Source organism: Bos mutus, chromosome 10 (genome assembly GCF_027580195.1).
Source record: "Bos mutus isolate GX-2022 chromosome 10, NWIPB_WYAK_1.1, whole genome shotgun sequence".
In the NCBI taxonomy this organism is placed as follows: domain Eukaryota; kingdom Metazoa; phylum Chordata; class Mammalia; order Artiodactyla; family Bovidae; genus Bos; species Bos mutus.
The window spans coordinates 70,289,912-70,304,614 of NC_091626.1; the positions used below are offsets into that span (position 1 = coordinate 70,289,912).

General features: G+C 36.4%; 1 protein-coding gene across 4 annotated transcripts in view; it reads right to left on the reverse strand.

The window, feature by feature from the left end:
- Positions 1-43: 43 nt before the first annotated feature.
- The window catches only part of SNAP23 (synaptosome associated protein 23), a 42,385-nt gene continuing 27,725 nt past the window's right edge, over positions 44-14,703 (reverse strand). For 3 of the 4 annotated variants that reach the window (XM_070378152.1, XM_070378154.1, XM_070378153.1), the window contains 4 exons: positions 11,395-11,427; positions 5,628-5,786; positions 4,463-4,607; positions 44-3,143 (listed from right to left, as the gene is read on the reverse strand). In XM_070378152.1, the coding sequence (XP_070234253.1) occupies positions 3,078-3,143; positions 4,463-4,607; positions 5,628-5,786; positions 11,395-11,427 (403 nt within the window). In that variant the 3' untranslated portion in view covers positions 44-3,077. The remainder of the gene's footprint in view (positions 3,144-4,462; positions 4,608-5,627; positions 5,787-11,394; positions 11,428-14,703) is intronic. The other variant, XM_070378155.1, reaches the window with a different exon arrangement.

Genomic DNA, 14,703 nt, shown 5'->3' on the forward strand with positions numbered 1-14,703 from the left:
TAAGGACTTGGTGAAAAGATACATAAAAGCATTTAGCATAGTGTCTATTGACAGAGTAAGCACTCAATGAATGCTTTTTATTTCAAGTGTAAAACAGAAACAGAAAGCTTGGAGCAAACTACGTTAGAATGAAAAACAAATGAGTAGAGAATAAGGAACTTGATTATCAGTCTGAGAACTATAAATATGATTAGAAATGTAATTGAAATAACTTAGAATTTTACCGTCCCTGGGATTCTCCAGGCAAGAACACTGGAGTGGGTTGCCATTTCCTTCTCCAATGCATGAAAGTGAAAAGTGAAAGTGAAGTCGCTCAGTTGTGTCCGACTCTGTGTGACCCCATGCTAAAGAACAGCATTTAATGAAACTAATTCTGAGTGCAATTGAGTATCAGATGTCTGGGAAGCAGAAGTTAAAATTATGGGGAGATTCATAATCCATACATGACATGAAAAGATCTAGAGTTGAAATGTGGTAACGAAGAATGAATTAAAAGTGTGAAGGAAGAAAAAAAACAGGCACAACTATAGGGGATAAAGATCACTGTCATTAGAAGACTAGAAACCTGAAGAGGGAGCTAACCATTAAACAAAAAATTAAGTTCACTGGAGGATACTGTTTAACTCCTTCATTATGGGTCAGTTTTATGCTCAAGGTCACAAAACTAGTAAAAACCAAAACTCGAGCCCAGATGGTCAGACTCCAGAGTTCGTGCTAACCATCTCAGTTACTGCCTTTCAAAAGTAATAGAAACAAGTTTCCAGACAATATTACAAGAGAAAACTTCAGGTCAACAGCTTCTATTCCTAGTGTATTATGAGCCTAATTTCTAGGTTCTCATTCCTTTCTTCTCAGTAGCAGAATCTTTGGAAAAGTATGTCATCTTGGATCCACGGATGGGCTTTCAAGACCCATTTATTCCTGATTCACATGTGTATGCTTGTGTGTCTATTTCTCTGGAGAGACAGGCTGTGTTATCTTTCATCAAATTTACAAAGAGGTCCTTGACCTAAAAAGAGCTCCACTCTAGATAGAACAGCAGCTATCAGCAGTCTAATGAAATAAGCTCTTATATTTGTTGGGCACTGCTCTAAGTGCTTTACATACATTACACACTGAGTCTTCCCAGCAATGCTATGAGGTAGAAATCATTAATCCCTCCTTACACACAAGGAGATGGAGGCACAGAAATGGTTTTACAGTCACTCAGCCAGCAACTGGCAGAGCTACAGCATAAATCCAGACAATCTGGAGCCTTAGCTTACACTTCTAACCAATTATATACTGTTGGAACAGCATATTGGTATCTTTAGAACAATTTCCTTTGGCCATAATAGCATTAAAAATTTTTTAATGCTTTTAGGAAGGGCATTTATGTAAAGAACAGCCTACAGTGTTTTATACCTTACTTTACACATTTACTACCACTTGCCAAACTATTCCTTTCAGCATGTGGCATTTCTGAAGGCCTAATTAACATCTTGCTTTAAATATTTTCCTTTCAGCCTTTGAAAGTTTCCCATGTTAACTATCTCCTCCAAGAAGTAGGCTGTGGTATTCACCCACAAACACTTTCAGTCGCTTGTATATTTAAGATCAAATGAATAAAAGACTAGTAATGATTAAAATGAATCCCATGACAAATCACAGATGCGAAAGTCCTATATTTCCAGTAAGCATGGGAAGGGTGCTAAAGTCAGCTCTTTGTTGCAGTGCCATTTGATTTATGGACCTTTCCTTTATTCAGTTTGTTAAATTAAAGCTGACAAAATTACTGCTTCCCCTCCCCCCAAAGCAGTCGAGAAGCATATTACCTATTTGAAAAAACAATTCCATTAGTTACAAAATTTAACTGTAAGGATCAAACAGTAGTAGTTATTTGTCAAACCAATCGACATTAATAGTCTTGAAGTGTGCAGAAGCTAGTTTTTAAATAAAGGTGACAAACACCAGTAAGATTCTTATAACACTTATAAACAAATGTGATTCCAGAAGTTGAGTACAAGAGAATGATAGTGCAATCATCGATAAGTAAACCAAAGGCATAATCTTCTAAACCATTTAGTTAAACAATAAATTCTAGTTTAAAAAAAGTTTAAAACTACATAAAACTCAAAGCAATCTAACTATTTTTCTACCTGAGATCAAAATAAGTTTTTTTTCCTATCTAAACATAATTTGTGGCATTGAGGTAAATCTGAATTCACGTGATACACTTTGTCAAACTTTTCAAAAAAATTTTAAGCCCTGCTGTAGAGAGAAATTCTCATGTTATACATTCATATTTACATATTTTTTCCTCAAAGACTAATGACAAATTTATGAGGTTAATAGGCCTGTAATGGGACCGTGATACTATTAATAATATGAAAATAAAGCTACTCATTTATACCATGTGTTCCTATATGTGCAATATGAAATGGATCATAGAATCTATGTACAAAGGTGAATCACCAAGAGTTCAGAAATTAAGCTTACTTTAAAAAAGCTCAGTCTGCTCTTTTTTGGAGCAGAGGTTGCAAAGTTGCGATGCATAACAAAAACATTGTGTACCCAGGCTCCAAAACCAAGCACTGGCCTAAACTGGCAATAACTGCAACTTAAAATAAAAATTAAACCCTACTAGATATTCACTGTGGTTACACCACTTTTGGCTTTAGGGTCTGTAGGTTTACTGAGGTAACAACCTCTTATCTCTTGCCTCCCCTCCTGTGCTTGCCCCCACTGCCTCCAGCTTCCTTTCACGTGGCTGTCTTTGGCAATGCTTCCATATTTTGAAAGCAGAAGAACCTGCTAAAGTAAATGGAGAGGATGAAAAATAAAACTATAAAAAATGTATGAAAATCAACCTAATTGTATGGACTGAGAAAGAAAATGCTAGAAGGAAGACTAAGAATACCCTCAAGGGAAAACGAGAAAAATTAAAAAAAAAAATTGGGGGACTGTTACTCCTAGATCTTCTTCCACATCTCCTGATTAGAAGAGTGTGGAACCAAGATTTCAAACTCTGGAAAGGTGATGACTTTGAAGGAGGAGCTAGGAAAGTAAATAAATGATAAAGAAGTACAGCAGTAGCTTTAGCTGTCAATGAGTTTCTTTGCTCTGGCATTGGCATTGTCAATACGATCTTTGTTGGTGTCAGCCTGGAAAAAAAGAAAAAGATACCAGCATTACTTGACAAGGTTAAGATGTCCTAATAGGCATTAAATTTCATACACTGAGAGTAACTGACATACTGAGAAAATTCAGGAAGTAGTCAAAGTCACATTACAAAACTCATTTTGGGCAAGAAGTGACAGAATATCAAATGCATTTGAAAAAACGTGGGTGTATAAACATGACAAAGATATAACAGAAGAACGTGTTAATATTTCGTGAGTTCTGTAACATCTTTTTTCACAGTTTAACGTGTCTGGAGCTAGGATGCATCTTACAGTCAATTGCATTTAGATGCAATGAAAATATAAGAATGCTCTTCTCTGCTATAGGTCTGGATCCTGTGGCAGTCCCCTGAGCTGAACCATAGAAATCTCACCTGGAGTTACCCTAGATCTAAACCAGAGACTGAAATAATTTACCCCAAGATCTCTGGAACAGATGTCCTGCCATCCACATCAATCTGTAAATGAAAATGATGGGTAATATGTAGCCTACACCCACATAACAGCATGGAAAATATCTGATGAACCACTCTTTGCCCAAGTGAAATCCATCATAAATTATTCAACAGAGAAACCCCAATCTTTATACTGAGATTTTAATGAAGTAACAAGAACGGCTTTTAGTTGTGACACTACCAAACACTGAACATGGTTTAATTTCAGCATCTTTCAGATCATATGAAGTGAAAAATAGCAACCACACTTGTTTTGCTACTCACAGGTCTCTCTCTTGTTTTTATGTGTCCACCCTACAAGAACCATTCCGCAGAACTGATTGTTACCTACTGACTCATGAGATGAGGATTCAGGAGTTTACTAATTTGTTATTAGCTAACACAATAAAATTCCAAAAGCTAACCTGCTCATTCAGGGGAAAGACAGCAAACAAAAAACCCTGACAGCGCACAGGAAGGTTAGAAGAGATTTTGAGTTTCATGGGTGAAATTTTGTTATTATTTTTAAACCAGTTGATCCCAAGGTCTTGGTTTCAAAATGAACCAATAATAAAGTTATTTTAGCTGCTGTATATCAACAGAACTACTTAGCTCAGGCAAAATAAAAATTTTAACAGAAAATAAAATGAACCAAATAAGTAAGAGATAGGAGGACCTGACTGTTATTTTTCAACATGTTAGAAACTCATCAAAACTGTAAGGCCCGTGAGGACAGAATCTTATCCCTGTTGTTCTCCCTGAGAGTACACAGCACAGATGTCTATTACTGAACACTGTGCTGGATGTCATTCGGCACAAAGGCAGTGTACATTCTGCCATTTTCCTGTGGCAGTAAGAAGCTCTTACCTTTTCTGTGATCCGTTCTATTTGTCGGTTTTGAGCTTCAATCTCATTGCCCATGTCCAGAGCCATGTTTTTTAGGTTTCCTAGGATACTGCCCACTTGAGTCAGATTGTCTTCCATTTCATCTTCCCTGGCATCATTTGTTATACTATTACAAAAAGACACTTAATTCAGTACTTTTGGGTGAATTATACACGGACTGAGTCTGGATTTAGTTTTTGTAAAAATAAGCAAATTGACATCAGCTGTTAGACCCAAACAGATGCAGGTTACCATTCTTGGGAAACATTCTACAGTGAAAATGGAAAGGCTGATTCAAGAGATAACAATGTCTTAAAGCCATTTAAGAGAAGATGAAGAAATGACTTTAGAATAGAGGTTTTTCATAGTGTAATTCCCAGCATAACCTGGGAACTTGTTAGACATGAAAATATGCCAATTCTTAGACTACTCCAGATCTCCTGAAGGGACTCCAGCAGTCTGTTTCACTAAACCTCCCAGGTGATTCTGATACACACTTAAGTCTAAAGAACCACTGCTCTAAAAATGGGGTTGAAAAATTCTGGCCCAAAGTCAAATGTGGCCCATTACCTGATTTTACCCTACAACAGAATTGAGTATTTATGACTCAGACTCTATGGCCTGGAAAACCTGAAATATTTACTATCTGACCCTTTACAGGGATATCCTTACCCTTACAGGGATATCCTTACAGGGATCTAGCCAACTCCTACTCTAAATGATACATTTTAAATCACATCTTATTTACAGAAATAAAACATGACTACTTGAATAATTTTTAAAGTACTTTATAAAGAAAAGTTAATCCATCACTTAAGGTCAATAATCCCAGTCACCATTTTGTCAGAAGGCAAATTTTTAAATGCAATAAGGGAATTCCCTGATGGTCCAGTGGTTAGAGCTCAGTGATTCCACTGCAGGGGGCCCAGGTTCAATCCCTGGTTGGGGAACTAAGATCCCACAGGCTTTGCAGCCAAAAAAAAAAAAAAAGACCATGAAAAAACCAACTATCCCACCCTTCCCCCCAAAAAAAGAATAAATGCTATTTCTAATTGATAAGTTACAGTTCATGGATAAATGCACCCAACCTCCAGAGAGAGACATTCCTTTAGGAAAAGGGTAAAAATATTGGGAAGAGCTGGCTTACCGTTTAATGTATCCCCCGCTGGCTGCTCCTGCAGTCGCTTGTTGAGGCTGACCATTTGTCACTCGGCCTGGCTGCTTAGATACTATATTGCTAGGAGAGTTGTCTCCACCATCACCCCATGTTGCCTTATAGGCTTTACTAGACTCGAAGTTCTTTGTCCTATGTCAGGAGTGTAGAGATACCAAGAAGGAAAGGGAGAAATGTCATCATAAGTGCTTGTTACCTTGGGGATGCCATAGCACCCTTAGCATAAAAGCTACATGCAGCTAGATCTAGATTATCTATACCATGCTCCATCACAATCTAGGGTAGAAAAAAGATGAACTGTGTAACCCCACCAACATTAAAAATAAATTTTTGAAGGTTAAACTACTTTTACCAACTCTTCACTGAGCAGTTATTAAGTAGCAAAATGTAATTATTTGATTCTTCAGGTTCCTCTAGCCTCTGAGACTCTCCAGAAAAAAGGTTAAAGGACACTAGAAAAAAATTAGGAAAGGTGTTCTGGGATGCCTTAAGGGTTTCTTAGAAGCATCTCAGAGGTTGATGAGGGATGAAAGAGAGAGAGAATGGGCAGTACTTACACCTCAGCTGCCCACTTAGACTGTAGTAGTTCCACCTGACCCATTTTTTAAATTTAGAATTGTTAACTTTAATTGTTAACATTAAATTCTTAAAAAAAAAAAAGTTTTCTTAACAAACATCATGAAGAAAGGCACGAATTATTTCCAAATTGAACAGATAATGAATAACTTGGCCACACTGTTACCAATCACAATTGTCTCCTTTGGTTGAGGGATTTTTCATTTAAGAGTTTACTTATCCACCTTAATAAAAAATGATCCTAGATCCAAACCTCTTAAAAGTATATGCTTTAGATTAACTGATATAACTAAAAATTAGCCACAGTCAGAATTTTACCATGGAATTTGCTACTTAAATCTGTATAAATGGCAAGAAAAGGAACCTGGTAAAATGACTTTTAAGTGGCTATTACAAAAAACACAAAACTTTTTTTTTACTGATTACTTGGCTAGGTAAAGTTTCCACTCACACAATTTTAGTTTCTTCTTTTCTATAAAAAAAAAGTAGTATATGGATATGTTGGTTTCTGAATTATTCCATGATACATTAATGAGGAAGTTTTGAAATTGCAAAACAGAGAGATTTTAGCAAAGTAGTGGGTCTTTCCTTAATAGTATCATGTGAGGATTCATTTTTGGCAAACAAAGAACTGGATCTTAGACCTTAATCATCAGTGCTAAAGAAAGGGTACTATATGTTTAATTAACCAATTTATTTTGTTATTAATAAGCCATGTTAAATCCTTCCTGGAACAAGGGGGGATAAAAATTATTTAAATGAATATTAATATATAATTTCTGTTCAGTAGGAAACCCATTTACATGTATTCTTTGTTAACAAGATACATGTTATCTAAATTCTCAGGCAAAATTCTAAAGCAGCGTAATAGTAACTAAGCAAAATAAACAGGATATAAGTTTATCAGAAAGCTAACCAGAAACATTAATAGAAATAACATAAGTAGGACTCTTACTAGGATATCAGATTGTAAAACAGGTTAAATAATGAGGGCTGGAATTCAAACTGTCACTAAATAATAAGACACTGTGCTTCGGAGAGTCTTAGCACATAAGCACTGGACTGGGACAGGATTTGTGGGCTCTTGGTCTAACATGAGTTCCAACCTCCTCAACCTTAAAAAAAATGATATTTGAAATTCCTTCAACTTCTGAGAATTCTTCCTTCAATTAGATATAAGGGGCATAAAGTATAAACAGATTGTTTTAATATGATATTGTGAATGAGGTTCAATAAAAGCATAATTTAAAACAAAATCAGACTGGTTATCAAACTCTTCCTCCTTAAGAGGACTAGATCTTTAAAGACGTTCTTCAAATATCAAAGGGAAAAGGTGCAAAAAGCTGACTTCAATTGAATTTTCATATTTATTTTCAAATGGGTTGGGAAAAAATGCTATACTGTTTTCTTTAAGCATTTATGACATGTTCTGCACGTTTACAAAGCAGTGATCTTTATATGTTGTTGATGGCATACCATCATCCCTTTTCAGTACCTGTATTCCATGTAATAAGGCTTGCTTAAGATCCTGCCACATGCTGTTACCATGGAGTTTCTCCCACTGAGTTGTAAAACCTTAAAAGATACCTGTTTTTGAGGGCACTGTCAGGCAGCTGTGTATCTAATAAAAACAATAATGATTTAATTAATTTGCCTTCCTTCAAAGGGTCTTAAGTGCCTTAAAAGGTACTATTTCCCAAACTTGACTGAGCATCAAAGTGAACTGGATGATTTTGAAAACACAGGTAAATAGGCTACACTCTGAAGATTCTATTTCAATTTGTATGGGGTGGAGCCTAGGACTATTCTATTGTCACTATGGTTTTATTTAAATTCAATAGGTCACTTAGCTGCCCAACCAGGGAAGAGAAACACTAAGAGACTTCCAATCTGTTGCAGAAGGAATATTTTAAATTATTCTGGTAGTCTACCTTAGTATTTCTACGTATTGGGACACTGAGGAATTAATCTGGAGAAAGCAAATGTATAAACAAGGATTTTTCTAAGCCACAAGATTTATAGTAAATTGGAGGAACTAAAAAGCCTCTTGATGAAAGTGAAAGAGGAGAGTGAAAAAGTTGGCTTAAAGCTCAACATTCAGAAAACCAAGATCATGGCATCTTGTCCCATCACTTCATGGGAAATAGATGGGTAAACAGTGGAAACAGTGTCAAACTTTATTTTGGGGGGCTCCAAAATCACCGCAGATGGTGATCGCAGCCATGAAATTAAAAGACGCTTGTTCCTTGGAAGAAAAGTTATGACCAACCTAGATAGCATATTCAAAGGCAGAGACATTACTTTGCCAACAAAAGTCCGTCTAGTCAAGGCTATGATTTTTCCAGTGGTCATGTATGGATGTGAGAGTTGGACTGTGAAGAAAGCTGAGTGCGGAAGAATTGATGCTTTTGAACTGTGGTGTTGGAGAAGACTCTTGAGAGTCCCTTGGACTGCAAGGAGATCCAACCAGTCCATTCTGAAGGAGATCAGCCCTGGGACTTCTTTGGAAGGAATGATGTTAAAGCTGAAACTCCAGTACTTTGGCCACCTCATTCGAAGAGTTGACTCATTGGAAAAGACTCTGATGCTGGGAGGGATTGGGGGCAGGAGGAGAAGGGGACAACAGAGGATGAGATGGCTGGATGGCATCACCGACTCGATGGACATGAGTTTGGGTGAACTCCGGGAGTTGGTGATGGACAGGGAGGCCTGGCGTGCTGCAATTCATGGGGTCATAAAGAGTCGGACACGACTGAGCGACTGAACTGAACTGAACTGACTTGAATTCTAATCCCAGACCTGTCATTCAGTAGGTATAGAGTCTCATGCAAATTTCCACCTCTGAGCATCTTTTTCTTATATATAAAACTAAGATAACAATATTTATTAATTCACAGAGCTGTTGATAATTGATGTAAAATTATTCTGTAAGTATTAGACAAATATATATATATATTTTTAGACATATTTTTGTTCTTTCATTTCAACCTCAATCTGATCCTTAGTTAAAAAGTTCATGGCTTTAAGTGCACAAATTACCAACTGGCATGTTTATTCTTCTCACCCATTACCATTCCTGAGCTTTGAGATCTACAACCAGCTGAAAATAACTGGAATATAGCTATATAAAAACACAATGGGGCCAGGGTTGTTTCTGGTCTACAGAAAGAAAGAAACCATTCTGATTTGCAACAAAACTCCTCTGCATAACAAAATTAACAGCCCCTCTGGGAAAAAAATTAGATTTCATAATAAAATGCTTAGGCAAATTTGTGGTAGATTTTAATGTAATTAAGAACTCCCATCTAGAAAGTTAGATTTACCTCGACTATCAGTTTTGAAGACTTTAATAATCTTTGTTGTGTTACTCACTCAATTATGTCTGACTCTTTGCAACCTCATGGACTGTAGCCTGCCAGGCTCCTCTGTCCATGGAATTCTCCAGGCAAGAATACTAGAGTGGGTTGCCATTCCCTTTTTCAGGGGATCTTCCTGACCCAGGGATCAAACCTAGGTCTCCTGCATTGCAGGCAGATTCTTTACTGTCTGAGCTACCAGGGAAGCCCAATTAATACTCTTTAAGTACCACATTTTTTCAGATAAATATCACATTCAAAAAGGGCATGATTAAAATAAGAATTTGAAATACTCCCTAATTTAGGAAGCTGCTATAAATCTGAACACAATAACCTAATAATTTCTCTTTTGAGCTTTGATTGTCAACATTAGTACTAACAAAAATAGCAAAAAGAAAGCCCAGTATTAGCTATAATTCTTTCATACCAAAGAGAAAAGGGATCAAACAAATATCAGTTGTGGGACTTCCCTGGTGGTCCAGTGGTTAAGAATCTGATTTGCAATGCAGAGGACATGGAATCCCACATGCCTTGGAGCAACTAAGCCTGGGCATAGCAACTACTGAAGCCCACGGAGCCTGCAAGACACAGGTAGAGACTCCATGTGCCACAATGAAAGATCTCACATGATTCAACAAAGACCCCATATGCTGCAACTAAGACCCAATACAGCCAAATAAATAAAATTTTTTTTAAATACCAGTTATAACGATTACAAGGGTGTGCATGTGTGGGGAGTGACCAGGTTACAAGAAAAAAGAAAAAGAAGAGCAAGAAACAGAGGGTAGAAATCAAACAATTTTCTAACATTTAACTATGGTCTTCAAAGTTCCCATAAAGATCCAAAATTAAGGAGTCAAATATTATAATAAGCAGTAGGCTAACTGGAGGGTTAACTTCCATAAAAAGTTAAGATTGGTTAGCTCTGCATTAATTCAATATGAAACCAGAGCAAGCTAACATATGACATAAAAGGTATTATGAAACAGGTGATAACATATAAAGAAGGCATACCTTTATTTTTTAAAAGAAGATACTAGATATGGTAACATTTTAAATTTATACCCGCTTTGTTCCAAATGGCATTTAAGATGACTTACATTGGCAATTAATTCCTCAATTTGGTAGTGGCCTAAATCATGGGGAATCCAAAATCATTAGAAGCAATACTTTAACTGAGGAAATCTTGATTCTGGAGCCAGAAAAGAATAGAAAAACCTAACACAAGATAGGAAGCTGAAATCAAAGTCCATGTATTTAGACTGAATCCCCTTACCTTTAATCAGAACTAGAATGCAGCAATTCTCTATAAAGATCAACCTATTTAAAACTTCTTAGGAAATTTTAGGGGTGTTTTAAGTTTTATAATCTTAAATGTTTTTTAGCAAAAACTTAGTATCAAAACCATTAGTCAAAGGATGTTATTATAAATTAAGATCTTTTTGTCAATCCAATCTTCTGGCAAATAGCACTCATCAAGAACAAATTCACTTTACATTACACACCACAGCACAGCTTTTAGAGTCTCCACCATTCACAAAATCCATGCACATGCACAGAAAAGTCATCTGAAGCATCACCTTTAGACAGCAGGTTAACAGCCCAAACTGCGCCACAAGACCGCATCTTACAGTTCCCTTTGATCAGTTACTGAGCTCAGCTTCTGATGTTAAATCTTCATTTTTAGTAAGCAGATTAGAAAGGAAGAGATTAAGTGAGAGAATGAAATGCAGAAAGTAGTGAATGCCATTCAAACAGAACAGAAGCAGGTTTGGAGTTTTCAAAACACAATGCATTTAAATTCCTGCCTGATTTCATAGAAACAACCAACATCTGAGAATCTAGATAAAAAGAAAAACAAGAAAACTATTTAAACCAGTGTATACTTCATTTTTCCTAAGAATGTCTGAATAATGATATTCTGTCCTAAAATTATGAGAATTAACATGAAAAGAAGGCAAAATATTCAATACTTTGTATCTCCAGTGAGTAGAATGAAGGAATCACTCATATGTTGACTAAAATACAGTAATTCAATATTTATTTTAACAAATCAGAGCTGAATCTTTATACCATAATATGACTTAAGATTCAATAGTATAAAACCTGTAGTACCAACTTTCAACTTCTCTAGTAAGGTTGCCCAGAAATACCAACCTGTCTTGAAACTATGTGCCATTATGTTTGGCAATATAAGCATAGAATGCAAAGAGGCAAGTTAAGACAACAGACTACTTTGTCTGACAATGGTTAAACTGGGACATTAGGCAGTTTACAATTCTAAGACTTCCCATTTTAAACCTGCCTCTTTTTAAACTCTTGTTAATTAGAATTTTGACTTATCAGTTACTGACAAAGAGAATTTCCCAGTGGTCCAGGAGACTCAGCGCTTTCACTGCTAGAAACCAAAGTTCAATCCCTGCTCAGGGAACTAAGATTCTGCAAGCCACAAGGTGAAGCCAAAACAAAAAAACAAGTTATTGACAAACACATAACATTTTTAATAGGGAATCTGTGCTTTTTGCTTTTAGGATTCAAATAGTAGCAAGCTAAAAAAATGGCATTTATTCACAGTTTTAAAGTTTAATTCTGGTAGTTTGTTTTTAAATTCTAGTAGTCCTTTAAAAAGAATGAGCTGAAATTAAAATTTCCTTCTCTTATAATACAGGGTTCTGTTAAGTGAAGCTATTTCCACATTTTATTAGAAAAAGATCTGTTGACATGGCTTCAGTGAATACCAGTGAACAAAAGAAATCTCAAAGAACAAATCTACTGAAGACATTTTCTAGATAGCAATACCTCTAACAATAGTAGCAACAAAAAGCTTCATTCTTTTCTTGCCAGTCAAGCAATGTAGCATCACACAATTAAAAACTAGAGCTCCGTCTGGTTTTGAATCTCAGCTCTTCCACTTGCTAGCGTAGCATTCTGGTGCCTCTGTTTCTCCATATGTAAAATGGTGATAGTAAGAGAAACTATCTCATATTAAGGTTACTGTAAGGATTACATTTCAAGTGTTCAGGACAGTAAGAACCTAAATTAATATATAGGCTCACAAATCTCATCCAAACCTTTGGATGAGGACATCTTGAGCAGTACCACATAATCACGTATATCAATATTTCTGCAGTGAAAGAGATTAACATTACACTAAGTGGGATAGATTATTAAACAGCTTCAGTTCAGGTTACATCTTGTAGCCTAATTTAAAACAAACCTTTGGCTTTCAGAAATTTTTAGATTTCTAAATGGCAGATAAGAGATTATGGACCTGAGCTGTTATTACTAGTACCATAATTAGTACTAGCTTTATAAAGAAAACTAAGATCCTGTCTCTGCCTTGAGAAGCTCATGTTATGGCTATTCATATGATAAGTCTAACTGAAATACAGATTAGCAGATAAACTTAGAAAGATCACGCCCCTGGCAGGAGTGAAAGAGACACCATAGAGGGCAAGGTCTCAATGGTATAAAGGAGAAATGGGTGAAAGGAAGGCAATTAAAATCAGTCTTTAAATTGAAATACTACTCTCTTCTCTTCAAGGAACAACTGTTTTGTTATAGAAGCCTGTTCATTCCAGATGTTATGAAGAGCTTTCTTCTCCTGACCCATTAGGAAAGGGCTCTGCTGATGTTAGAGGCTGAGAATGGACTGCTTTAAGAACATACTCTACCTAGTGTCCAAGAAAATCCTGCCCATGTTTGGCTGGGTACACAAAGAAAACTAAAAATAATACTTCTATAGCTCCATTTTTCCCACCTTCTATGATATCAGACTATCTCAGGATTCATTCAGAGATAATTTGCTCTAGGTTCTAGAGAGAACTTCCTCTTCTTTGCTTTTCTCTTAATACCTATCTCAAGGAAGTTCACGTACTATTTTTTCCCCCTGAACTCTTCTAAGAGCGTACACAGAACATAGGAGAAAAGCACAAGTGAGTGTGAAAACCATAGTTAAGAGTTTAGATCAAAAAGTCTGTGTGTTTCTAACTTGTTTGCTTAATATGTTAAACCCTGATTTACAGGTGATTGCTACTAAAATATACACTTTTGGAGAGTCAACCAAGGTCTAAACAGGTCAACAGACTTGTCTTTCTTGGTTTCTTATGCCCAAACACTAAAGCTGACCAATAAATAATTTAACTATATTTTCTCAGGTAGAAATAGCACAGAGAATATTGTCACATGGAAACACTTAACTGAAAGTATGACAGAACAAAAGCTCCTCCATTCCTAACTCCTTTAGAGGAGTAAAAAATGCTGAGTCTGTAAACCTTTGTATCTTGGTCTTGCTTTATCACAGTGGCTGAGACAACTGGATAGTTACAAAGCTCTTTTAAAAGTGAATATGCTCAGCAGAACAGATAGTCATTTAATCTCCAGACAATGTCATTTTGGCCAAAGGTGAAGTTCAAAGTTGATGGATGACTTCTCATCTTTGTCTGAACACACATATTATTTGTCAACACATGGAGGTTGTTTTACTCAAGATTAAGGAGAGAATTGAAATATTAATAATAAAGTCACTAAAATGAATGAATTCTTTTTTTGTCAAGTATTATCTCATACACTATACACAAATATTTGAAGACTTCTCATTTCCTAGTTTACTAGAGGCTTCAAATCTTCAGTCTTCTTTGATGTTTCCTTCTTCACATTTGACACACAATCAGTTGGCTTCCCTGGTGGCTCAGCTGGTAAAGTGTCTGCCTGCAATGCAGGAGACCCGGGTTTGATCCCAGGTCAGGAAGATTCCCCTGGAGAAGGAAATGGCAACCCACTCCAGTACTCTTGCCTGAAAAATTCCATGGACAGAGGAACCTGGTAGGCTACAGTCCATGGGGCCACAAAGAGTTGGACATGACTGAGAGACTTCACTTTTCTTTCTTTCTTTCTTTCAGTTGATTTAAAGGGAATCCGACTTACACTTTTCTCTCTAATTAATGATAAGGTTATAGCTCACAGGCCTAGTTTACAAAACATTCCTAATTGGTCTCCTGGTGTGCAGTTATATCCTCCACTCCAATCAATCAACCCCTTAGGATGGCATTCAAGTTCCTTTACTGCCTGCTGCTGCTGCTGCTGCTGCGTTGCTTCAGTCATGTCCGACTCTGTGC